Source organism: Pseudopipra pipra, chromosome W (assembly GCF_036250125.1).
Source record: "Pseudopipra pipra isolate bDixPip1 chromosome W, bDixPip1.hap1, whole genome shotgun sequence".
Classification (NCBI taxonomy): Eukaryota; Metazoa; Chordata; class Aves; order Passeriformes; family Pipridae; genus Pseudopipra; species Pseudopipra pipra.
Genome location: NC_087580.1, coordinates 15,120,969 through 15,146,375, shown reverse-complemented (window position 1 = coordinate 15,146,375; position 25,407 = coordinate 15,120,969). Strand labels below are relative to the sequence as shown.

General features: G+C 55.8%; 3 protein-coding genes and 1 long non-coding RNA gene across 4 annotated transcripts; all 4 read left to right on the top strand.

Moving 5' to 3' along the window:
• Nucleotides 1-235: 235 nt before the first annotated feature.
• Nucleotides 236-5,275, top strand: LOC135406324 (kelch-like protein 10). Its single transcript, XM_064640735.1, has 4 exons — nucleotides 236-378; nucleotides 3,608-3,746; nucleotides 3,902-4,474; nucleotides 4,568-5,275. Exons 1-4 carry the CDS (start codon nucleotides 236-238, stop codon nucleotides 5,273-5,275), a joined length of 1,563 nt encoding a protein of 520 aa, XP_064496805.1.
• An 8,292-nt stretch (nucleotides 5,276-13,567) lies between these two features.
• LOC135406084 (hydrocephalus-inducing protein-like) lies at nucleotides 13,568-15,880 on the top strand. The gene is made up of 5 exons (XM_064640641.1): nucleotides 13,568-13,634; nucleotides 13,796-13,994; nucleotides 14,626-14,725; nucleotides 15,255-15,354; nucleotides 15,547-15,880. The coding sequence occupies exons 1-5, from the start codon at nucleotides 13,579-13,581 to the stop codon at nucleotides 15,764-15,766; spliced, it is 675 nt and encodes a 224-aa protein (XP_064496711.1). The 5' UTR covers nucleotides 13,568-13,578; the 3' UTR covers nucleotides 15,767-15,880.
• Nucleotides 15,881-16,023: 143 nt separating this feature from the next.
• LOC135406323 (hydrocephalus-inducing protein homolog) lies at nucleotides 16,024-21,039 on the top strand. Its single transcript, XM_064640734.1, has 7 exons — nucleotides 16,024-16,214; nucleotides 17,246-17,300; nucleotides 17,914-18,118; nucleotides 18,486-18,718; nucleotides 19,301-19,452; nucleotides 20,219-20,414; nucleotides 20,905-21,039. The coding sequence occupies exons 1-7, from the start codon at nucleotides 16,117-16,119 to the stop codon at nucleotides 21,037-21,039; spliced, it is 1,074 nt and encodes a 357-aa protein (XP_064496804.1). The 5' UTR covers nucleotides 16,024-16,116.
• A 1,972-nt stretch (nucleotides 21,040-23,011) lies between these two features.
• LOC135406224 (uncharacterized) lies at nucleotides 23,012-24,654 on the top strand. Its single transcript, XR_010426240.1, has 2 exons — nucleotides 23,012-23,381; nucleotides 24,543-24,654. It is a non-coding gene; the product is annotated as an uncharacterized LOC135406224 (long non-coding RNA).
• The last annotated feature ends 753 nt before the right edge of the window (nucleotides 24,655-25,407 follow it).

Genomic DNA, 25,407 nt, shown 5'->3' with positions numbered 1-25,407 from the left:
GCAGAACCTGGGCCGAGGGGAAGTGAAGGCGCCGGGCAACCAGGGAATGTTGGGCCTGGGTCACCCCTGTGGTTGTGATGTCATCACGGGTCACAATCCAGAGCCAGCGAGTGGGTTCAGCGCTGGATGTTTCCAGGCAACACCAGAGTGTTCCACACGTGTCAGCGAGGTCCACTCTGCCTCTGACTGCAACGTGGGGGATAGCTGAGCACCCACCCGCCAGTCATCCTCCAACATGGAGAGGGAGATGAGCGAAGGGAATTGGAGCATCGCCAATGAGCTCCGCCTGGAAGGGAAACTCTGTGATGTCATCATAAGAGTTGATGGAGTGCAATTCAAGGTTCACAAGCTCATACTCTGGCGCAGTGCAGCCAGGGCGTTAGCAAAGTTCCCCCCCTCCGCTCGCTGGTTCCAGGCCTGCGCTCTGACCCTCGGGAACCCCCGAACCCCTTGGCTAAACCCTCCCGAGCCCTCCAGCCTTTCCACCCGCAGCCGCGCTCCCCGCAGCCCCCGAGGGGATCCCCAGAGCCCCGCTCTCCCGCAGGCCCCGCAATCTCCCACAGCGCAGCCGCACCTTCCGCCATCATGGTTTCCGCCCGCCCGCCCGCCGGGGCTGTGTCCGGGACCGGCCGTGCCCTGGGGTGGGGCTTTGCTGCACTTTGGTGTTAAACCCAACAAACTGCGAGGGGGGACAGCCCCAGAAACCAGGGACTGGCTTCCTTTTCCCGCACAGATGTGGAAAGCCAAGTCCCGGCTGCCCCCCGGCCGCCTCCAGCGCCTTCCACAGCTCCAGCCTCATCCCTCCTCCTCTCCCCTTTACTCGGCACCAGGATCTCCCTCCTTCTCTCCCTACAAATCCTACAAAACCATCGGGCTTCACTTCATCTCTGATTTCCTCCCTTTCCCCCCCCACCCCGGTGGCCCAGGGAGATGGGAATGGGGGATATGGTCAGTTCATCCCATGTTTGTGCTGCTGCTTCAACCTCAGGGAGAGGAGTCCTTCCCCTGCTCCATCCAGCCTGGCTCCCTCCCACGGGAGACAGTCCTCCATGGACTTCTTCAACCTGAGTCCTTCCATGGGATCAGTCCTTCAGGAACAGGCTGCTCCAGTGTGGGTCCCTTCCATGGGGTCAGTCCCTCAGGAACAGCTTTGTCTCTTCCCCACCATGGGGCTCTCCTTCCTCAGCAGCACCTCTGCCTTGCACTTATTCTCAGCCTCACCTCAGGGACAGCTCTGGGCTCACCTCTGGGCCACTTCTCAGCCTCACCTCAGGGACAGCTCTGGGCTCACCTCTGGGCCACTTCTCAGCCTCACCTCAGGGCCTGGGCTCAAGGACAGGAACCTGCAGGGAGGGGACAGCATGTGCAAGCTGAGGGCTGCCTGCTTGCACTGGCCTCTGGGCTTCACCTCGAGTGCCAAATCAGGGGCAGTGGGTGCGACTTCAGCACTGACAGGAGCTGGGCTGTGCCTCAGCTTCCTCCTGGGTGAGGTGGCACAAGGCACTTCAGCAGCAGTCAGTGCCCACCTTTCGGGACTTTTACACTCGGGCAAAATAATACTGAGGATTATTTATTATTATTATTATTCATTATTCTTATGCTGGGGGATCACACAGACGATTTTGCTCCCAGCAACCATTAACATTGTGCAGGCCCGGGGTTCAGCAGAACCTGGGCCGAGGGGAAGTGAAGGCGCCGGGCAACCAGGGAATGTTGGGCCTGGGTCACCCCTGTGGTTGTGATGTCATCACGGGTCACAATCCAGAGCCAGCGAGTGGGTTCAGCGCTGGATGTTTCCAGGCAACACCAGAGTGTTCCACACGCGTCAGCGAGGTCCACTCTGCCTCTGACTGCAACGTGGGGGATAGCACCAGACAGTCATCCTCCAACATGGAGAGGGAGATGAGCGAAGGGAATTGGAGCATCGCCAATGAGCTCCACCTGGAAGGGAAACTCTGTGATGTCATCATAAGAGTTGATGGAGTGCAATTCAAGGCTCACAAGCTCATACTCTGTTGTTGCTGTACCTACTTCAGGTCCTCCAACATGGAGAGGGAGATGAGCGACATGTCTACAGAAATTCCAAGAGGGCCGGGCTGGGCGGGTGCAGGGGAAGGGAAGGGAGGGAAAGCGAAGGGAAGGGGCGTCCTGGGCAGAGAAGGGGCGTCCCGGACCCCCCTTCTCCGCCTTCTCCCCGCCGGGCCCTTCTGCCGCCACAGCCCCAGCGCCATGGCCATGGCCCCGGGCAGCCACTGCCTCGTCCTCCTCCTCCTCCTGGGCATCCTGGGGGCCCCGGCACTGGGAAGACGTGGTGATAGACAGATACTATATCCCCAAAATCTGCCTGCGGGAGGCGCAGATGGGGGATTTCATTCGCTAGCACTACAATGGGACCTTTAAAGATGGCAAAAAGTTTGACTCCAGGTATCGTCCGTGGCTCTGTGCCGGCTGCATGCGGGGGGCAGCTGCGTCGGGACCCTGCATGTCTCCTCCAGCCCCCACCCGCATCCCAAGGCGGGCGGGCAGCTGCGGGGACCCCGCATGCATCCCCCAGCCCCAGGACAGGGGCAGCCAGGCTAGGGCAGGCAGCTGCCCGCTCCAGACAGTGCCCAGATCCCCCCCAAGAAAGGTTTTTGATGGATGCTGGGGTGAGCACATGGACCCGGGGAGCCCTGTACACGTGTCAGCCTGGGGGGGCCGGCCTGGCCTCAAGCAAAGCCTCAACCCAGGCTGCAGCCCCTTCCCCCAGCCCCTGCCTGGCTGCCCTGCCGTGTCCCCCAGCTCCCCCCAGCCCCTCGGGGAGCCTGGCATGCCCTCAGCTCTACAGTGCCATGTGGGAGCCTGTCCCGGGCACAGGCAGGATTTGGCCCTAAGTGGGACGTTCTGCACTCAGGAACATGTATCTGCTTGTGCTGCACAGGCAGGAAAACACTTAAAGCACTTTGAGACGTGGCAGTCGAGAAACCTGCCATTACCCCAGAGGCTTTGCTCCACTCAGTGTCCCTTGGCCCTGCATCCCTCCTGCTCTGCCCACACTGGCTGGGACCCGAGCCTGGGGCAGCCCCTGGTTTGCAGCACCGTGAGCAGGGGGAGAACCGGGGACACAGAAACAAGGGGATTAAGGACTTCGATTTACCTGAGATGTCTCCACTTACTTCTTAGAGTTTTTTGAGATCTAAAAATAAAAACAAATCTGCAGTTTAAAAATGAGGCCGGGATGTTGTCTTTCCTCCTTGCTGCACAAAGCTCCAATGTGCCATATGCAAAATGGTTTGGAAGCAGCAGGAAGCCTGGGAGCTGCTGGCCTTCAGCCCAGCTCTGTGGGTGAGACCTGGGGAGGCAGCTGATGGGTTCTGGAGGTGCAGGGTCAAGCTGGAGCCCTGACCAGTGCTGCAGGGGCAGCTGCCCCCCAACAGTGCAGGATTGAGCCCATCAGGATGCGTGTTTTTGAGCTGTGGATTCTGCCTGCAGCACAGAGGCTCATGGGCTGTGGTGGGCTACCTGCACCTCGGGGAGGGGGCAGCCCTGTCCCCCCACTCTGCCCCCCCAGCAGCTTTGGGAGCTTCATCCTTTTTACACCTCTGACGGGCCTGTCCCTTCGCCCCAGCCATGACCGAGGGGCCACAGTGGCCGGCGTGGTGGGCGTGGGGCGGCTGATCACCGGCATGGACAGGGGGCTGCAGGGCATGTGCGTGAACGAGCGGCGTCACCTGGGCCCCACCTGGGCTACAGCAGCATCGGCGTGGGTAAGGGGCCACGGCGCGGAGGGATAGAGGGGGCAACCCCCCTGGGGCTGCTGTCAGCAGGGACAGGGCTCCAGTGCCCACCTGGCAGCTCCACGGCCAGGGCAAGTGGTGCTGAAGCATGGCTTCCCTGCAGCTTGGTCACCCCCTGCTCCCAGAGGGTCCAAATGATCCCCCGCACGCGCTCGGGCTGCCGGATCCGGACCGTGGCTTTCTCCAGCTCGGGCACCTGCGGGCAGAGCAGAGACCCCGCTCGGTGCCGCCCTGGTGGGACCGAGGAGCCTCCAGCGCCCTCCTGGCCGCGCTCCCCCGCCCAGCCCCGGGGCCGCCGCTGCCCCAGCCCGGGCTCCCGGCCCGCGGACCCCGCTCACCATCGCTCCCGCTCCGCTCCCGCCGGGCTGCGCAGCCGCTGTCAACCTGTCAACCTGTGCTGCGAGTTCCTCCGTTCCAGACTGTGCTTTGAGAACTGCATTGGCATCTGCAGATTCACCGACTATTACTACTGCCCCGACCTGCGCGCAGCCGCCTGCGCGTACATCCTGCATCACTTCGAGGAGGTGTCCCAGGTGTCCGAGGAGTTCCTAGCCCTCTCTGCTGAGGAGCTGGCACATATCATCGAGAAGGACGAGCTCAACGTGAGGCGAGAAGAAGCCATGCTCGAGGCTGTGCTGAGGTGGATCGCTCATGACCCGCAGAACAGGAGGCAGTACATCGCCTGCTTGCTGGACAAGGTGGGTGCAGTACAGCTTTGAAGCTGTCCCCAAAGGCTGCCGAGGGGGAAACCATCAGCATTAGTATTCTAACCTCCTCCTTGCATGTTCCAGGTTCGACTGGCACTCCTACCGTCTGACTACTTCATGAACAACGTCAAAGCTCACGAGTACGTGAAGGACAATGCTGGGTGCAAAGATCTCATCAGTGCCCTGTCAGAAATCTACGACCTGAACTCGGATGGCCAGAGCTCCTCGGCCAACACCAACCCACTCTCCCGGCCGCGCCTGCCTTACGCCATCCTCTTTGCCATCGGGGGCTGGAGCGGGGGCAGCGCCACCAGCGCCATCGAGACCTACGACGGCCGCACCGACAAGTGGCTGAACACCCCCTGGGAGCAAGAGAGCCCTGTTGCCTTCCACGGCTCAGTGTATTTGAAAGGCTACATCTACGTCATCGGCGGATTTGATGGCACAGATTATTTAGACATCATCAAGCGGTTTGACCCACTCCAGAAGACGTGGCAGCAGGTGGCACCCATGCACTTGCGGCGCTGCTACATCAGCGTCACCGTCGTGGACAACTTCATCTACGCCATGGGAGGGTTTGACGGGTCCATAGAGCTCAACACAGCAGAGCGCTACGACCCAGACACCAACCAGGGATGGAGTGACAGTCACTGGACTCCAGGGGTTGCCTCCCCATCAGGGGCTTCATTCGGGGGGGAAGCAGCGGCTGAAGCTCTTCCTGCAGTCGGGGCACTCGACGGCTTCTCTTACTGGTGGGTCCGTTGGTGTGAGGTCAACAACTGTCCACTCTGACCGAAGCTCTTCCCACACACTCCCCACACTTGTAGGGCCTCTCCCCGGTGTGGATGCGCCGCTGGGTAATGAGGTGGGAGGTGCAGCAGAAGGGCCTCTCATCACTGTGTGTTATGGAGATCTGACCTGGTGTGAAACCTCTTCCCACATTCTCCACACTGCTAGGGACGTTACCCGCTATGGATGAGCTGGTCTCTGCAGAGGTGGGACTTCTGCCTGAGACTTTTCCTGCAGAGGTGGAACTTCTGCCTGAGACTTTTCCTGCATTCCCCACAAGTGTAAGGCTCGTTCCCCACTGTGGATGCACTTGTGTCGGATCAGGTTGGAGATCTGCCTGAAGCTCTTTGCTCTTTGCACATTCCCCACATGGGTAGGGGCGTTCCCCAGTGTGGATGTGCTGGTGTTGGAGCAGGTGGGTGCTCTTCCTGAAGTTCTTTCCGCACTCCAAGCACCGGACGGGCTTCTCCCTGCTGGGAGGCTGCTCAGGCTCCACCAGGTCAGAGCTCTGGCTCAAGCTCCGGCCACCTTCCCGGCACAGGCTGGGTCTTTCCTCCTCACAGCACCCTGGGCTGCCTTTGGAGCCCCTCCTGGGGGGGGATCTCCGGCCCTTTTCCTCCCCGCTGCCTTCCTGCGCCGGGGAGCCCTTCAAAACAGCCTCTCCCACCAGGGTCTCAAGGGGGGATTTGTCCTCCGGGCTCTCCGTCCTCAGCTCGGGGCAGGGAGCAAGAAGGACAGGGAGGGGATTTGCCTCCGGCCCACAGGGAAGGCCAACGACATCCCCCCAACTCCGGCCCCGGCAGGACGGCAGCGGCAGCGGGGTTGTCCTGCAGCCGGGGCCATGCTCGGCTGACAGAGCCAGCACAACACCCGCCCAAAGGGGCACTGACTGCCTCCTCACCTGCCTGGGGGGCCCAAGGCATCTTCCTCTTCCTCGCAGCCTCCTCCTCCATCCGCCCAAGCTTTGGGAAGGACAAATCCTGATGGGGGGGAAACAAGAGCTGAGCAAGTTGGCTTGGGGGTTCCTCCTGCCCAAGTTCATCTCTAGAACTCAGTGGGCATCCTGTGACCATAAAAACCTCCAAAACACCAAGATTCAGCCCAGAAAAACTGAAACCACCAAGATTCAGGCAAAAATCCCTTTCAGAAATAGCAAGCAGTGCAGGAGGAGCCTCCCAAGCAGCAGTTGCAGGGCAGCAGGGACCGACTTGAGCTGCCTTTGGTGCCCAGGAACTCCCCCCACACAGCCCCTCTCCTGCCACGAGGGACCACCAGAACAGGGGGAGCCCAAAGGACTGGACTGGAGGAATTGAACAGACATTTTGGGGCCATTTGATGGACATTTTGCAGGGGTGGTGCACAGACTAAGGGAAGGAGACCTGTGTGTTCTAGCAAAGAATGGGAAGAGGGTGGTGGGGGGTGAAGTTGTATTGAGTCGTGTGGGGCCTGGGCATGATGGGACTGGTGTGGAATAAGGGCCAGAATGTGCTGCTTTGGGCCAGGGTGGAGTTAATTTTCTTTGCAGGGGCTGCTGTGGGGCTGGGGTTGGGCTTGTGCTGAGCACAGGCTTGAGAACACAGAGGTGGTTTGGTTAGTGCTGAGCCTCCCCAGAGCCAAGGCCTTTCCTGCCCCTGGCACAGACACACTGGGGAGGGCTGGGGGTGTGGGGGAGGTTGGGAGGGGACACAGCTGGGACAGGTTTAGAGGGATGGAGATCGTTTTCCCAAGTCCCCATTCCATGGGATAGGGCCCTGCTCTCCTGGAGGTGCTGAACACCTGCCCAACCGTGGGAAGCAGGGAATGAATCCCCTGTTTTGTTTTGCTCCTGCGTGCAGCTTCTGCTTGTCCTTATTAAAGTGTCTTTCTCTCAACCCACGAGTTTTCCAGCTTTTCCCCTCCCAGTTCTCTCCAGGGTCCTGCTGGTGGGGGAGTGAGGAGCGGCCGGGAGGGGCTTGGGGGCTGCATGAGGTGAAACCACAACAGCCTTTGTTGGTGTCCAGGGTGGGGCTGGGAGTGTTGGAGATAGCCACAGATGTGTCTGGGATGTGCTGCTGAAATTTGCAGCTGCTGGTGCTGTCTGGGGCTCCTGGCTGTGTGTCAGAGTCTGGGGCTCCTTGGTGGCTGCAACTCCATGTGAACTCGAGCTGAAGGGCCTGTGACCTGTGGGTGAGTCCAGGCTGGAGCAGAGACCCCCCTGCAGCCCGGGGAGGAGCCCACACTGGAGCAGATTTGCTGGCAGGACTTGTGACCCTGTGGGGGATCCACACTGGAACAGCCTGTTCCTGAGGGACTGATCCCATGGAAGGGACTGACACTGGAACAGCCTGTTCCTGAGGGACTGACCCCATGGAAGGACCCACACTGGAGCAGCCTGTTCCTGAGGGACTGACCCCATGGAAGGGACCCACACTGGAGCAGCCTGTTCCTGAGGGACTGATCCCATGGGAAGGACTCAGGTTGAAGAAGTCCATGGAGGACTGTCTCCCGTGGGAGGGAGCCAGGCTGGATGGAGCAGGGGAAGGACTCCTCTCCCTGAGGTTGAAGCAGCAGCACAAACACGGGATGAACTGACCATAACCCCCACTCCCATCTCCCTGGGCCCCCGGGGTGGGGGGGGGAAAGGGAGGAAATCAGAGATGAAGTGAAGCCCGATGGTTTTGTAGGATTTGTAGGGAGAGAAGGAGGGAGATCCTGGTGCCGAGTAAAGGGGAGAGGAGGAGGGATGAGGCTGGAGCTGTGGAAGGCGCCGGAGGCGGCCGGGGGGCAGCCGGGACTTGGCTTTCCACATCTGTGCGGGAAAAGGAAGCCAGTCCCTGGTTTCTGGGGCTGTCCCCCCTCGCAGTTTGTTGGGTTTAACACCAAAGTGCAGCAAAGCCCCGCCCCAGGGCACGGCCGGTCCCGGACACAGCCCCGGCGGGCGGGCGGGTGGAAGCCATGATGGCGGAAGGTGCGGCTGCGCTGTGGGAGATTGCGGGGCCTGCGGGAGAGCGGGGCTCTGGGGATCCCCTCGGGGGCTGCGGGGAGCGCGGCTGCGGGTGGAAAGGCTGGAGGGCTCGGGAGGGTTTAGCCAAGGGGTTCGGGGGTTCCCGAGGGTCAGAGCGCAGGCCTGGAACCAGCGAGCGGAGGGGGGAACTTTGCTAACGCCCTGGCTGCATTGCGCAGGCGCAGGCGGAGTCCTCAAGAGGGAACATTAACTCCCATGAGGCTCTGCGCGACCCGCCATTACCCCTCCCGCCACAGCGCCCCCTGCCGGCCCGGCGGACCGACCCCAGGGAAAGGGGATCTTAATGCCCCCTCGAACCCCAGAGACCCCCAACACTCAGCACACAGAGACCTCACAGGGAAGGGGTCCCGGGGTCCCCTAAAGCCCAGCAGTGGGGTTCAGGGGATCTCCCAGCCCTCAGGGGAGAGGTCCTGGGGGTGCCCCCCAAAGTGCGGGGGGGTGACAGACCACATCCGGGTAAGGGGATCCCAGTGCCCCCAGTATATCCCAGTGACCCTCAGTACGGCCCAGTAACCCCCTCAGTGACCAGCCAGTGTGTCCAAGTGACCTCCCACTGCCCCCCAGTATGGCCCAGTGATCCTGCAGTGAGCATCCAGTAACCCCCAGTATGGCCCAGTAACCTCCCAGTGTCCCCCCGTGTGTCCTGGTAATGCCCCAGTAACCCCCCAGTCCCTCCCAGTGCCCCCTGCTTCCCCCCAGTGTGTCCCAGTATCCCCCAGTAATCCCCCAGTGCCCTGCAAAGCCCCCCAACTCTCCCCAAGGTGTCCCCAGACGCCCTTGGCCTTTCTGTGAGTGTGGGGGGGAGAGGGGACGTTTTTGTGCTCAGAGGGTCCAGGGGGGGCTCCTGGGGTGAGATGGAGGGTTGGGGACATCAGGGATGGAGTTTGGGGACAGTGGGGAGGAGTTTGGGGACAGTGGGGAGGAGTTTGGGGACAGTGGAATTGGGGGTGTCAAGGGGGGAATTGGGGCCATGGGGAGGCCCTGGGGAAAATGGAGACACCGGGGGGGTCTTGGGGTGTTAAGGAGGGAACTGGGGACACAAAGAGGGTCTTGGGGACACCAGGGGGGGGTCTCAGGACTCACCTACTGGTGGTGCTGCCCATCCTCTCCCCCCCAGGCCCATTTAACCCCCTCAAATGTCCCCCAACCCCCCTTTTCCATTTAATCCTCTCCCCCTACAGATCCATTTCACCCCCCAATGCCCTCAAGACCTTTTAACTCCCCCAAATGCACCCAAAGCCCCCCAAAACCCACAAATTCCCATCCAACACCCCAAGATCCCCCCAAATCTCCCCCAGCTCCCCCCTCAAATCCCTTCCAACCCCCCCCAAGAGGGGTCACCCAGTACCCTGGGACAGGAACACAGTGGGCTGTACAGGGGGCACTGGGCTGTAACTGGGAGGGCACTGGGGGGGCTCAGGTGTCCCACAACAACGTGGCCCAGCTCCAGGAGAGATCTGGGGAGCAGTGAGGAGCTACTGGTCTGTCCTGGTCTGTACTGGTCTGTCCAGGTCTAAATCCCCAGTCCCCAAAGCCCCTCCCCAGCTGCCCCAGGACCCTCCCACACCCCAAAGCCCCCCAGGCCCTCCCGGCCCCTGACTTGGTCCTGCTGCCCCTTGAGCATCTGCAGCTGCTGCAGAAGCAGGCATTTCATCAGCAAATGTGCAGCTGACACCAAGCTGGGGGTGTGTTGATGTGCTGGAAGGCAGGAGGGCTCTGCAGAGGGACCTGGCCAAGCTGGATCCATGGGCAGAACAGGATCAGACATATTCTGTCATCCTGGGACAGGGTTCAGGGTATCATGAACTAAGTGCCAGACAAGTCCCAGTCTTCCCCTAAACACAAAGACAAGAAGAAGAACAGTAAGTCTCCGGAGAAGACAGAGAAGAAGCCTCTGGAAAAACATGGCAGCCACAAGAGTCTTCAGCGGGAAGGGGAAGTTGCAGAAGGCTCAGTCAGAAGCCAGGATACCGGAGTGCCCTGCTTGGACTTCCACGTCACGCATCGTGAAAAGGTGTTTAGGAGGATCCTGAAGAGCAAGAAGCTGCCACCACCAAAGCAGGTAAAAGCCTGCAAGGCTCAGATGCTGAACTTGCCGTGGTCTGGGCCCCTGGAACAGTGTGCCCCCCAGGTGTTAAGAACACAGATCCTTGTCAAGGCCACTGATGATGTTCCACAATAGCTCCGCAGTATCTCTGTGGATGGGGAGGTTCTCAGCCTCCCTCAGATGTGTGGAAAGTGGGAGTGCTCTGTGTCCAAGCATCCCATCTGTTCAGAGAGTTTCTCAGTCTGGAAATCATTAAAAATGGTCCCAGGGCAGGGCAGCTCCCAGGCATTGTTCTCTTCAGCTGAGTCACTTGGGAGAGGTTTCTCTCTTGGTCCCACTGTAGGTCCTGCCTCTGCTCTGGAGCCTGCTGACCCATGGGACATAAAAAAGCACTTGTACTCCATGTAAATCAAAAACTCCACTGCCAAAAGCTCGGGGCCTTTAGGGAAGGACTGTGAGGATGAAGGTGACAGGAGTATAAACAGGCTTTTCTCTTCTGTTTTAGATTCTGGACTCTCTGGGACTGGGTCCCTTAGGGCCTCCCATTCCCCCTGGCTCTCTTTTCTCTGTGGTCCCCTACCCAGAGGAGGACAGAGTTTCCACAGCATCACAAGACCTCAGACACTTCATCCTTGTTGAACCTGAGGGTGCTGCTGCAGAAGATGATGTGGTGGGTATTCCTTTTGTGCCTTCAGTGAGGGTGCCAGGGCAGGGGACAGGTTGGATGGAAAAGGGTCACCGTGGAGGGGCAGTGAAGACGTGATGGGGCCCCATGTCTGCAGGCATCCTTTCCACCAGGGATGAGAGAAAAGAGACAGCTCTGCTGGAGGCACAGAGCAGTTCTGTAAGACAACAGGAAAAAAATGGCTTAAACCCATCAACCCAAGGGTCCTTGGTGGGGAGAGAGTCCTGGGTAAGGAGGGGTGTCCGAGGCAAGACAAAGGCCAATAAGGAAGACCAAGTCCATGGGCAGTGGTGATTATTTATTCTCTCTCCTGTTGGCTAACAAATCCCCCATTCTGCTTTCCAGGAGGGGGGTGTCTCAGGGCAGGTCTCACCTCTCACTCTCTTTTCTCTCTCCCCTTATGCCAAGGCCCCAGAGGCAGAGGCACAGGACCACTTGAAGGAGGGGAAAGCCACGAGCAGACACAAGTCTAGCAAGGAAAAGCCAAACTCCCCCCAGAGCCCGAAAAGTCTCCAGGATCACTCCCCAGAAACACCCCGAAGTTCACCTGAGCCAGCATCAGCCAGAACCCACGGTAAGGCTGGGCCACAGGAGCATCCCACACTGCACCCCTGACCTCAGAGCCAGGGCTGCCCCTTGTGACCTTCTGGCTGGGGCAGATGGTGCTGCCTGAGTCACCCAGCATCCCTTCCTCTGCTGGGAGCTGGGAGGCTGAACTGGTACCTCACCCACCGAGAAGGGTGATGGCTTTCTGACTAGATTTCCTGCTTGCAGCATCTCAGAGCTCCTCATTCCCCATTTTTTCTCTGCCCAGGCTGGTGTTTCCTCGCTGGGGGAAGAGCAAGGAGAAGGAGGACATCATCTCCAAGGAATATGTCATGAGCACAAAGCAGTTCCACTTTGGACCGCTGCTTTATGGCAAGTCAGGAGAGTGGTATGTGCTCCCTGCTCCCAAGTGAGCATCCCTGTGTGCTGCCTGTACAGACTGAGATGTCGGGAGGGGATCTCCAGGGCCTTGTGCTCTCCTGGACACACTTGCAGACACACTGTCCCAGTGGCACAATGCAGGGCAGTCCCGGGCAGAGACCTGGCAGACACATGGGCTTGAGGGAGCACAGATGTGTGAGTGTGAGCAGATAACAGGCAAATGAGCCTTGGAGGAGCTGCTTTGCCAGCCTGGTGGGTGCCCTGGTGTCCAGAGCCACCAGAGCTGCTGCTGCCAACCCGAAAGTGACTTGGGGCAACCCGTGTCCCCTCCACATCTCAGCTCCACCCCTTAGGAAATGAACTTTATGGTGCTTTTTCAAGTGCTTTGAGCTCTACAGGTAGACTAAACAAGCAAGTATTCTCTAGATGGTTTTGTAAACCTTTCATTAATCTCTAATAGTAGTGAGATTTTGTGATTTGACCTGCCAATATGTGTGAGTCAGAGGGGAACCTACAGCAGGAATTGCGTTTTCCTGAGATTCCATTGCATCCACAGTGCTGGAAAAAGTCTGCCTAAAAATGTTGTCATTGTAGCTGTTGGCATATTTCTGTTTTTAATGTCACTCTTCTTTTTATTTTTTTAATAATATTTGAAGTTAAGGTCTTGTCTCCATGGGAGCTCTGGAAGGCCAGGCTGATGGATGGTCTGGGATTTCTGTTTACCTCTTTAGCCCTTTCACTCCAAATTCAGTTGCACACCTCAGGGAAGGGTCATTTGTTATCTTTCACATTCCCCTTGGGAACTGATGCTTTTGATTTCTTTCCCTCAGACTTTTGAGCTAACCCACAGTAGTCTGACGACTTTTCTAAAAGAGATAAGCAAAACTCTTTTGCAAACATCTTTTCCAAAGCCTTTCTCTATCCTCTGCAGGGAAGGCACCCCAAGAAAGAAGGGGAAAGAACCCTTGTGCCTGGTGTATTGTTGTTTTTCCAGGCACTTTTGAATTTAAATTGTGTGAAACACTCTTGAAATGGCCTGTGCATCGTCACGCTTCTGGGGTGCAGGCACCAGGTATAGGGGCAGCATCAAAGCAAGGCAAGGATGAGCACACAGACCGTGCCTCGTGCCCCTGACAGGGATCCTTTTTCTTCCCCTGCTTGTTAGACCATGGTCTTCCAGTGCCACCTCCTGCTGCCAGCACACGGTGCTTTCCTCGGTGTGTGGTGAGGGCAACAGTCTCCTCTGCAGCCTTTTCCCCTTCTCTGGACAGGTACAAGGCACAGAACTGCCCCGGCAACAGCGAAAAGTTAACCATCCTCAACGACTCCCCCATGGAGGCAGAGGTGCATTTCTCCTTTGAGAACGACGGCAAAGGAGAGACGTTCCTTTTGGACCCTCCCAGCATGAGGCTGCAGCCCAAAGAGAAGAAGGTAGGAGGTGAGCAGGTAGGGCAGGCACCGCAGAAGTGCCGTTCCTCCTGCTCACAGAGGGCTCTTTGTATTTCTGTTTGTGGGGACGGGTTCAGAAGCTGAGTGTTTGGGTGTACCCGACTTCTGCTGGCCTCCTGGAAGACAGTCCCGTCTGCTGGATCAAGGACAACCTAGAGCCAGTGGTCTTCTGACTGTGCTGCCAAGGGGGTCACATGAAGCTGGGGGTCAGTCCCCAGGAGCTGCATTTCAACAAGATACTTCTGCACAGGTCAGTCATCCCACGGCTGAGGGCACTCCAAGGCTCGTGACAAAGAGAAGAGGTTTGACTCTGGTTCCAGAGGCTCAGATGGAGCTGCTTTGAGCCGCATTCAGTGGCCAGGCTGGTGTGACCACCCAGCACTGACACTGAGTGTCTTCCTGTCTCTGCAGGACTGACACCCAGACCCTGGTCCTGAGAAACGACAGCCCACTGCCCATGGCATGGCATCTCAGTGGGCTGGACGACCTTGGAGATGAGTTCTCTGCATCGCAAGGCAGGGGCATCGTTGGGCCCCGCACAGACTTTGAGGTGAAGCTGAATTTCAAGGCCGAGAAGATTGGCATCACAAATAAGATGATCCAACTAGAGGTGAGAGGGGCTTGGGCCTTCCTGGCGGAGCAGGGCAGAGCAAGCAGCCGTGTGCTCTTAGGACAGAGTCAGGGAGAGCTGCACCTGACAGACACGGGGGTGCTGTGGCCCCAACTTCTGCCTCTGTGCTGGGTTGCCCGGGTGCCCAGGCTCTGCATCCGGAGCCTGTACCACAGCCACCTTGCTGCTGTGCAGGCTTGAAGGCTGTTGTTTGGTTGTACAGACCAGCATTCGCTCTGCACCCTTTCTGGGATTTTGTTCCCTGTGGTTTAGAGGCTGCATTTCAGCAAACATGCGAGGTGATTGACGAGGAGGGCGCTAATTGTCAATGCCACCTGCTCTGGGACACCTCACATTTCTTGTGGTTGTGTTTACAGCCCTGGCCCTCTCAAGGGAGCTTTAGCAGCACCATTCCCTGCTGTGGGAGTGCAGAATTGGGCTGATAGGGTTTCTTACTGCAGCAGAATCCTGCCGGGGCAGCCTGTGAGATGAACAGGTTAAGAAAACTTGGGAGTCCCCAAACACTTGTCAAGCCAGGGAGGCCGTGGGGGAAGCAGCTGGCAGAGACAAGGACTTAGAGGCTGTCTTCCAAAAGAATGGTCTAAGCAGTGTTTGTTTCTTGCTGCCTCAGGTTTCAGATACAGAAAACATCCTGGGCATTGTTCAAGCTGAAACCATCAAAGTCTCTGTGGAGGTCTACGATGTTAATCTGAGCATCAACATGCCTGAAGGTCAGTGGATGCCTCCCAGACAACACAGTCCAGATGCATTTTACTACCTTGGCAGGTGGGCAACCAAAGCCCTTGGGAGGGGATGGCATAGCAGGCAAGGGTGGCACAGATCCATAAAGCACAGACCTTGCAAGCTGCGTGAAGTAAAGCACTGTCAGGGCACCAACAGCCTTGAGTCTCTCCCGTCTGAACTTGGAAATGTGCAGCTTCATGTGCAGATTGCATTTGGTGCTTTGAAACAACAGTCATCTGAACAGGCAGTTGGCTCAGCAGAGCACATAAAGTAGCTGGATTTGTGCTTGGAAGCAAGGAAATGGAAACCAAGCTCCTTGGCTTCTACCCTGCAGATACTGGAGTGAGAAGAGAAAGGGCAGCCAAGTAGCTAGAGAACACTTCCAAGAAGGGACACTTGCTGAAGAGGGTTTTGTGCCATCCAAGAACTCCAACTGTGTAGATTGTGAGCTGGTGTGCTCTGCAGCAGCTCACAAATATTCACCACTTCTTACCTCGCTCTATGGGTTTTCTGCAGGTCCAGATGGCAGCTTGGAATTTGGAACCATTAATGTCCTGGATAATAAGCAGCAAGTCCTGAGTCTGCAGAACAAAGGCTTATATGACATTGAGTACAGGTGAGTCCAGCTGCCTGGTGCTGAGCTTTTCCTCAGGCTCCCAGGCCTGCGTTCTCCCTCTGTCCATGGCTAGAACCTGTTCCCATGCTGCTCCCTTTTCTTTTTTTTCTGGTCCTGTGCAAAGTGCTGGCTGTGCTGGTGGCACCTGTGCTTTCAACTGCAGAGGTCTTCATTCTTTCCCTTTCTCCACAGTTTCAAGCTGACCACTGGAAGTGCCAAGAGGGGCGACTTGGAATCTCCCTTCACTGTCCGGCCGCAGGGGGCTGTGCTGAAAGCCTCCCAGCCACCTGTGAAAGTTGAGGTCCTCTTCCACCCCACAACTGAAGTGTTTCTCGAGAGCAAACCCATCCTGCTCTGCCAGGTGAGCTGCCTGGGCCCGGCTGTGTTAGCACAGTGTGTCTTGGGAGCATAAGCAGGAGAGGTGTCTTGTGCAAAGCAGGCTTTAGCTGGGGCATCCTCTCTCCTACACACACAAACAGAGACTTCCAAAACCATTTGGGAGGCTTCATAAGAGAGCTGGAAATCTGGCTCTGGAAGAGGCCTTTAAAAAGGGAAGGTGAGCTGCTGGAGGCCTGGGGTGGGGACAGAGGTAGAGGCTGGCCTCTCTGCTGTGTTTACCAGCCCCTCCTCTGGTTGCAGGTCACTGATCTCAAATCGGGTCAAGGAGGCAAGACCGTTGCCACCATCCCAGTGAGGGTGTTGGTGAGAGCTGTGTACAGCAAGTACAGCATCGAGCCTGCCTCGCCCATCGACTTTGGTGCCATGGTTAAGGGCACCAAGAAGCGCCAGGTCTTAATTGTAGAGAACAAAGGCGCCCTCAACTTCAAATTCCTCATCCACCAAGCACCTCCACTGCAAAGGTAAGAGAAGACCTGCCCCAGCCTTTCTGTCTGAGGAGGCACCACCACACAGCTGGTGTGTGACAGGCAGTGATGCCAATTTTATGCCCCCAATAAGGCACGGACGGAGTAACTGCTCAGAGACAAAGTTTGTAGCCTTTAAACAGGAGGTATGTTTTATTCACGGTGCCGGGAAGCAGCCAGGTCTCCCTGGGGAAACTGCTTCGATTCAGCAACTCACAGCTGGTCTTTTTATACAATTTTTGGCAAGTAATTGCATCATACATCATGAATATGCATAATATTGTGACATACATTTTTAATATTCATAACAGGCGGAGTCTAGGCGGAGTTAGAGATGTGGTCTTCAATTTGGGGAGAATCTGGGAGGGTCGTTCCTGTTCTTCAGCCTCATGAGTCCCCGGCCCTCCTCCCATCACCATCACGAACTTCTGTGAACTTTCCTGCTTTGGCTACCTTTCTAGCTTATTTGGCGGAGGTTCCTGATATCTTGGCAAGGATGCCCGGGTTTTAGCTCATCCTCTTTCCTTATCAGCCTTTGTTTTCATTCTATATACCAATTTTAGCCTCTTAGTTCCTTCTGTTTTCCTGAGTACATATGTTTCTGTTCTTTTGTGTCAATGTATCCTGCATTCTTTAATGAGTTATGGCCTCTGCTGTCTCTAAGACTACATTCTTTGTGCTTCTGCTTAAATCTGTATTCTGAATTTAACTCTCTGCTTTTCGTATGGTTATATAACAATTGCTCTCTAGGCCTTGCCTGGCTTCAGCAGCCAGACCTGGGTTATTGTCCATTTGGGTCACTGGCTTGGGAAGAGGGAGCAAAACAACACCTCAGTATCCCCATGTGTGGGACAAAGCTGGTGACAGAGCTGCTCTGTCCATGAGCTGCAGCAATGGGTGCTGCAGGCAGCTCTCCGGGGGCCATCGGGAGCAGGAAGGTTTTCCTGCATGGGGAGGAAGGCCAGCTTTGGCCTCAGACAAAGGCAGGGGAGCTCAGCATGACAGATGTCTCTGCTTTCTCCTCTCAGTTCACAGCAAGAGGAATCTGCTCCCTCGGTCAGGGAAAGAAAACGCTCCACACAGGTGGGTGGCTCCTGCTCCTGCCCAGCGTGTGCTGCTGCAGGGGATGGGGGAGGATGCAGCTGTGCCCAGGCTGGGGGTAGGACATGGTCTGTGGGATGGAGAGTCCATTATCTGCTCAGTTCCACTGACAGTCCCATGCTCTGGCTCTGACCTGCAGTTGTGGGGTCAAGAGAGGGGAGCAGGTCCTGTTTTTGGTGGCTGCTAGCCAGCACAGATCTGGGAACACCACAGGAGCAAACTGTCCCCATCTGAACTCCCAATCCATAGAGCACTGACAGCTCTGCTTTTTCTTCTTCCCAATCCCCTCCCTCTCTCCCGGCATTTCTCTCAGTCCTTTCTGCTCTCCTGTACCCCTGGAGGTTGAAGGATCCCAGCTACCACCTCCATTCTCTTCACCCCAACTCCTTTCTCTCTGCCACTCGGGACAGACGTGCAGCTCCTCCTGGCTTGTTCATCTCATCCTGGGGCTGCCTTTGGGCCGTGGAGTCATCCTTCCCTGCCCTGCCACTGGGTGCTTGGGCCCAGCTGGAGGCCAAGGCGTGGCATCCTCCTTGCTGGGGGTGTTCAGGGCACAGCTGTTGGGCATCAGCCTGTCCTGGCGCTCTTTCTGCAGGCTCAGCTCACTGCAGGCGTGTTCATGGTGTCCCCTTGCTCCGGCTCCGTCGGTCCTGGGGGCCAGCAGAAGATCACAGTGGATTGCAGCCCAGGAGCAGAGGGGAAATGCGAGGAGCAGCTGTACATTGACATCAGCAACAGAGACCCCAAGGACAATCCCCTCGGCATTCCCTTTACCCTGACTGCCGAGTCCTGCCTCCCAGGTACGTGCTGTCCACAGGTTGCCGTGGGCAGTCCTGCTGCTGATCAGCACCTAAACTTGCTACTTGGATAGAGAGGCACCCTGGTCCTGAAGTCCCACCCTAAAATCCTCAGAGGCTACAGTCCTTTTCAAGTCCACCATTGGGGAGAGGCTGGGAGGGATGTGTGGAAGCATAAAAGGAAAGCAATGCCCTTTAAGACTGAGGTTGTCTGAGCTCCACCCTCACTAACTGAGCTCTCTCATCCAAGGCTGGGTTTTGCAGTCACCTGGACAGAAAGGGCTTATCAAGCTTTCTGAGAGGCCAACTGGGTCCAGGTAAATTCAGCAGAGGTTCTCCAGCCTCAGCCCTTCCTCTGGTCTGTCTGCAGCGCTTGTTGAAGATGCCACGTCCATCTTTGAGCAGTACCCGATCCACAGCAACGTCAATCTCCGCCAGACGTTACAGTCGGTGCAAGGCAACGGTGTGTTCATCAGAGATGATAACAAATTCATCTTCACCAAAGTTCAGGTTGGGCAACGGGCCACGGCTCGCTTCAAGATCTCTAATGGCAGCAGTGTCCCATGTGACGTTGTGCTCTCCATCAAAGCCTTGCCTGGAGAGGTAAGAACAAGAGGCCAAGGTGAGCGCTGCTCTCTAAAGGCCATGTGAGAGCCTGCCTTGTTCTCCAGAGTTATTGCGTTCTCTGGCCCAGCTGGACCAGTCCAGCTCAGTGCCGGTCGAACTGCAGGGCAGAGCAGCAATGCCAGGGGGGCACTTGCATTGAATTCCACATCTCTCAAGCAAATTTTGGCTCACGCTTCTGGGTCTTTGGTGGGAATCCTTCTGAACATCTCTCGAAAGCACACTCAGAGAGGGGCTGTTACAGACCGATGGGCCAGAGCTCAAAGCAGAGCATTTCCTGGCTTTTCCTTCTCTTGAAAGGCCAGTCCTGGGTTATTTGAAGGGTTTCTGTGCCGTCCCAACCTCTCACATGTGCTGGGGTGGCTGCCCAGCCCTCAAAGCAAGCTTTTGCTCGCCTGGGCATTGGCGCAAGGTCAGCATCCCCTGGCATGGAGGGAGCCTGCCCAGGGAAGCATGAAGCAAGACAGGCTGTCTGGGGCTGTTCCCAGGGATGCATCTAGGAATGTACTGGGTCACATTGAAAGATGTGACACTAACACTGCACTGTGGGTTCCCCCCAAGCCTCACAGCCTCATCAGCAACATCTTCAAGTTGGATCCTGTTGAGATGAGCATTCCTGGCTTATCCCACGCTTTTGCTACAGTGACCTTCACTCCAGAACAAAAGGAGGACTACCAGTGCACTTTCACAGCTTCCCTTGTTAGCCCAAAAAGGTAGTGACCCTGTGAAGTATTGGGGGGACCGTTCGGGTAGCTGCCTCTCCTCTTGGTGCCTCTAATGCTTTCAGTGCCCTTAGGCAGAGTACCTGGCATGAGATGATGTAGGGGGCATTAAGCATTAGGCAGAGCAGAGCAGGAAAATGAGGAGGATACTTCAGGCTGTGTGAGGGACTCTGAAGAGAGAGCCTTAGGTAGCCAGCTGGAAGTTACTGACAAGTGCAACAGCTGAGCTGGGGCTTTCCAAGGACAAATGCTCAGATGAAGCAGTTTCTGTGCCAGCAAGTCAAGATTTCCTCTTTATTTGTGTAAAAGGAAGTGATCCTGTGTGGTTTCCAGGCATACATTAAGCAATTTTTTTATCAGGGGAGTGACTGGAGCTCTTATCAAAGAGAAGCCCAGTTCCTCTCCCTGGCACCTGTGTACTGGGGCTCTGACCTGCCCTTCCCCAAGCCTTTAGTGGCTGAATTGGAACAGGGAAGTCAGCTTTCTGCCCTAACAAGCAATTCCTTCTTTAGGATCCTTGGAAATAATCTTTACTGACGGTGCTGTTGATTTGGTTTTCCCTTCTTGCTTTCGTACTGTTCTCATGGTGTGCTTTTGCTTGTTGCATATGTCTCCTATCACTGCAGCCAGAGGATTTGCCACGTCTCCTCCGGTGCCTCGTTATTTATCTGCTGTACGGCATGATTCAAATGAGGGAAATTATTTAGAACTGTTATTCTGGAAGGCTCTGGCTGAAATGGTTTCTGTGCCTCTCCAGCAGCTCCGTGAAGATGAAACCCCAAGAGCTGACCTTCACTGTCAGTGGAGAGGGGCACGTGCCTCAGGTGACAGTCGAGTGCCCGGGCCTTCGGAGTAAGAGAGGAACCCCTGTGCTGCGCTTCAGGAGGCTCCTGCTGGGGGATTCACAGACACTCCCCCTGGTCCTTTGTAACAATGGCATCATACCCACAAAGGTAAGGACCTGCTCGGGGAATGCTCTGGGCTGGGAACAAGTGCTTGTCCTGTGGAGGAAAGGTCCCAAAAAATGTGATTTTCTGTCCAGTCTTTCCTTGTCAGTTGAACACAAGACAAGAAAGGTGGTGGGGTGTTTTTCCCCCATCTCCCAGCTCACATTTTGTTCTCATGTGGGTGTGGGTGACGTCCCAGTTCCATGAGATTGCATTTGATACTGGTTGACTCCATTTTAATTAAACTTAGTTGTGGTTCTGTTACATTCTGCTCGTGACTGACTGTCCTGTTTGGCTCTATGGCAGTTCTGTCCATATGCTTCTGAACAACCTTTTTTCCCTGTGTGACTTCACGTAACCTTTGTGCTGGGCGCTGTGTTTGAGGTGGGGAGGTGGTCTGGGTTCCCCGTGCTGGACCAGCGGCCGTACGGGCTCAACCCCCGTGCCAGCCTCTACTCACACCAATGTCATTGTGCTCCGTGTTCCCTTTTCTCAGTTTACAGTTCATATCATGGATGACCAGGGAGTTTTCTTCCTGAAAAGCACGCAGTCCGCACTCCGTGCCTTCCACACTGCAGACATGGAAAAGGACTCCACTGGAAAAGGTAAATTCATTAACTGTGCAGCGTGATCACTCACAGAGGGAAAAGGTGTGCCCTGTTCTTGGCTTGTCTAAGCAGCAGCCACATGTTGGACATAGTTTCTTTCCTTGGTCTCTCTGTCCCCCAAGCTTTTCTTGTGGACTCCTTGCAGGGTTTCCTCCTAGCAAGTTGTAGGAAGTTTTTCTGTTCTTAGAGACACAGTGGGTTGAGCTGTGGGGGACTATCACCACCTCAGTGGACTGGCTGAGGTCTTTGCTGCGTGTGGGAAGGTACCAGCCTGAAGGGAGGCAGCCCTTGAGCACACAAGCCAGCCAGCAGAAGCCAAAACCGCTCCTTGGCTCAGCCTTCTGTATGGCAGGAGCTGGCTGGAAGCAGATGGAATGCGCGAGAACGTGGCGATAGCTGGGATGAACTGGGAGCCCTTAGGAAAGGAGTGGGAGGTACTGGGATAAACTGGGAGCCCCGAGGAAGGAACTGGGGCTCTCCGCCATTTGCGTAGCGCTGAGGGCAGGGCGCTTACGCCATTTGCGTAGCTAAACGCAGTTTACGTAGCGTCCCTCTCTTGCCGTTACCGGCGCCCCCTTACGCCGTTTGCGTAGGGCTGTGGGCAGCGGCGTTAGGAGGGGACTGGGATGGACTGGGAGCCCTTAGGAGGGAACTGAGAGCCCTTAAAGAGGGACTGGGACAAAGTGGGAGCCCTTTGGAGAGGACTGGGATGAAGTGGGAAAGGTCCGCGAGACCTCAGGAAGCCACCGTGGCCCTCCCGTCATTTGCGTAGCGCTGAGGGCAGGGCTCTTGCGCTATTTGAATAGCTTTACGCAACTGACGTAACTCTCCTATTGCCCTTACCGGCGCCCTCCTTACGCTGTTTGAGTAGGGCTGTGGGCATTGCCGTCCCCCTTACGCAATTTGTGTAGCACCGCTCCGTTGCCGCCCGCGGTGCCGCCTTACGCCGTTTGCGTATCCCTGCGCCGTTTGCGCAGCGCGGCGGGGGCGGGCCCGTATCCCCGCCTGCTGATGTTTATTTATCAGTGTCCAGGCGCTCGACCCCTCAGCCCCTCACACACCCACGGGCCCCACGGCAGCGCGGGGGAGGATCCCGGGGGTGTCCAAAAGCTCCTCCAAAAGTCAGTTTATGGCTTTGCAGAGGGCTCTTGGGAGTCACCGAGGGGCTGAATGTAAAGAGAAAAATGAAAGCTTTGGGCGGGGGGGGGGGGGGGGGGGGAATATAACAATTGCATGTCTGTGTTCCCGAGGAGCTGTGGGTGTTTTTAGGCAGCTGCCTGCAGAGGCCATCGCCGTTTCGTGAGGCGGCATTAATGCAGCGGGAGGAGACTTTTTGTGCTGTTCACAGAAATTCGGATTTTAAGGTTTTTCTCCTTGGTTTGAAGCTTCTTCATTCTTCCTTCGCTCTCTTTCAGAGCAAAGGTTTTAATTTTTAAACTTAAGAGGAAAAAAGTAATAACAACAAGTGAGGAAAACTAGGGGGAAAAGGGAAAAGTTCTTCTGAAAGGATTACAATGTGCAAGCAGAATCAGTTCTCTCTCCAGGAGACAAAAAATATTAGAGGTGTAAATTGGCTCCAAAAATGCCCCCAGGGGCATAGGGAGGATAATCAGGATGACATCCTGGCTGAGCACTCAGCATCCGGGGCATGGCCCAGGTGTGCAGGGAAAATGCAGCTCATCAGGCATGTGTTAAACAGAGAATTTGTTTCTGGTATAAAAAGATGCCTGACTGGTCTGTGCACACACCAAACCAGCCCTTTGTGACTTGCACGGGCCGACTTGACTTCCAGGTTTTGAGACACTAGTTTTGATCTAAAAGCCCAGCCTATTGCTAGTGCTGCAGAACTGCTTGTTTGATGCAAGGAGAAAACAGGGATTGTGGCAGGAGCGAGGTCAGGCAGATGCCCTTCGGTGCAAAACTCCTGGAGCGAGCTGCAGCATTTCTGTTAAGGGCCTTCTGTGTTGGAGTTGACTTCTTCCACTCCAGGACCTTTCACTTGCAAAGTACATTATGGGGCTCCTTTGTTTAACAAGTCTCTGGGAGCTGTGAGAGAGAGAATTAATGCTGGCATTTGGAAAGACAAGCGATAGTGCTGCATTGGATTTGGGTTTCATGTCATTATTTTCTGGTTCTAGAGTCAGAAAAAGCTGCTCATTTACTTTTCATGCAGCTGTACTGTTTTTTCCTGACTTCTTGAGGAGGCAGAGCTGATGAAATCGTGCTGTAGGAGACAGTTTCTCAGTTAAATGCATTTTATTTTGACCTATTTCCTTCCACTTGAGTCTAACATTTGGTCTCTTCATAGCCAATATTCTGTTTTATGGAAAGGTTTTAAAGTTTTCCTGAAGGAGATGAGTAAAAGGTGAAGTACCCAAGACAACCTAAATTTATATTATTCCTTTTGCCATTATTATTAAAAATAGGAAAGAAGAAGTAGTGTTGGGGAAAATACAGGGAATGCTGATGCAATTATACCTACATGTGCAAAGCTACGTGCTTGCTTTTACTCTTGAAATTTAGACCTCTGCTTTCCTTCTACAGACTGGGACAGTTCATTTCAGTTGCATTTTGCAACTACTGACATACATGTTCATTCCTAAATTCACTTCATATGCTTCCAAATCCTTAGGACAACATTCAGTTTAGGCACACCAAGAAAAACCTGGAGTGATTCCACCGACCTAAATGTAATTACTCAGTGCTGAATTAAAGGCACAGGTGTGTAACTTAAGACCCATGTGTTTGGAGTAACAAGGAGAGATCAAAATTTCAGCTTTTGTCATTAAATTCAAGGTTTCTAGACCTTAATCCAAGACACATTTGTAGAGAGAGGTGATAGCTTCTTTTTAGAGGCATTATTATTATTAAACAGTGTTTTCTTGGACTGCTCACGTTTTCTCCCAGCTCACCCTCTAACACTAATCTGTGACTAAATATTAAAAAAAAGTGAGCTGTGAATGGTTTTAAGCTGAGACAAGATTCTCACTGTTAATGGCTTGGTCAGAGAGAGAGAGTATTTGTTTCAGCATGTAAATCTCTTTCCTGCAATGCTTAAAGCTGCTGATTCTGGAGTTTAGGAGGCCAGCGTGTCCAGAGCTGCTCTAGTCCCTGGGCTGATGAGCTCTCCCAGCTGGGTAAAGCTCTGTCAGGAGCCAGTTTGTAGTGAATTGACTGCAGGCAGAAAATATAAAAGCTCATAGGAAACATGAGCCTGACTCAGGAGCTATTTCTGTTCAGGTGACATTCTAATCCAAGCATGTGGCGAATCACTACAGCAAAAATTGATTGGACCCCATATCAAACGAGTATTGACAAATATGAAGAAGTTTGTTTTGAGTTAGTAATATAAGGGGTCTTTTATATATATGGTGCATTACAACGGGGGGATTCAGGGCTTTGTCAGACTGTCTATAAAAATTAAAAAAATACATGTTTGTAAGATTTTAGAAGAAAAGGTACAGTTTCTCTTCCCTGCATGTGGCAATTTACTGAATAATGCATCATTTTGTCAACTCTTATATAGCAATCGAGAAATGCCCTACAGTGCTCCCTGCACACAGGAGACAAGAATGCAGATGGTTATGGAAACAGGCTTGAAACTTGCTTGAAATAAAAATCTCCGTTCTATACTTGTGGCTTTGAAGGCCTGGGCTGTTTTTCTTTTCCTTCTGGAGTAGCTCCGATTCATCTCGTTCGATTGGAGTGAATTCATCCCGTTCCCGAGGCCAATGGGAGGAGCGAGCGGGCGGCCATGTTGTGCGGGGGGCGGGGAGGAAGGAGCCGAGATGGCGGCGCTCCCTCACACGCACGGCACAGGATGGCCGGGGAGCAGCGGCAGCTCCCGCACGGCTCCCGGGCGCGCTCGGGGGACACCCGGCTGGCGCCCCGGGTGCCGCGCTCGAGGGCCGGGGGCTCTGGGGCTGCGGAGGGCGGCGAGCGGGGCTGCCGAGAGCGGCTGGGACGGGCGGGCAGCAATGGCGCCGGGACTGCGAGCGCTGCCCGCGCCGCTCCCTCGCCGGGCGGGCGCGGGGCCGCCCTTGGCCGCGGGAAGAGCGAGCATCGGAGCAGCGCCCCGTCCTCGGGGCCCCCGGTGCCGGCCAGCGGGCTGCTCTTCGCCAGGTGAGTGCCGCGCTCCTCCTTGTCCTTTGTCCTGGGGAGGGAAAACAAAATGTCCTCGGAGCCGGGAGGGGAAGGGGGCGCTGCCTCTGCCGGCCCCCCCTCCCACCCCTCGCCGCTCGCTGAGGGGACCCGCGGGAACTGTCGGGGACCCCCGGCCGTGTCCTGCCCGTGGGGGGTGAGGGGGAGCGGCGGGACCGGGGGAGCCCCGGTGCCCCTCGGCGGCTGCGGCGCTGCCGTCCCGGCCCTGCAGCACCCGCGGGGGCCGCCCG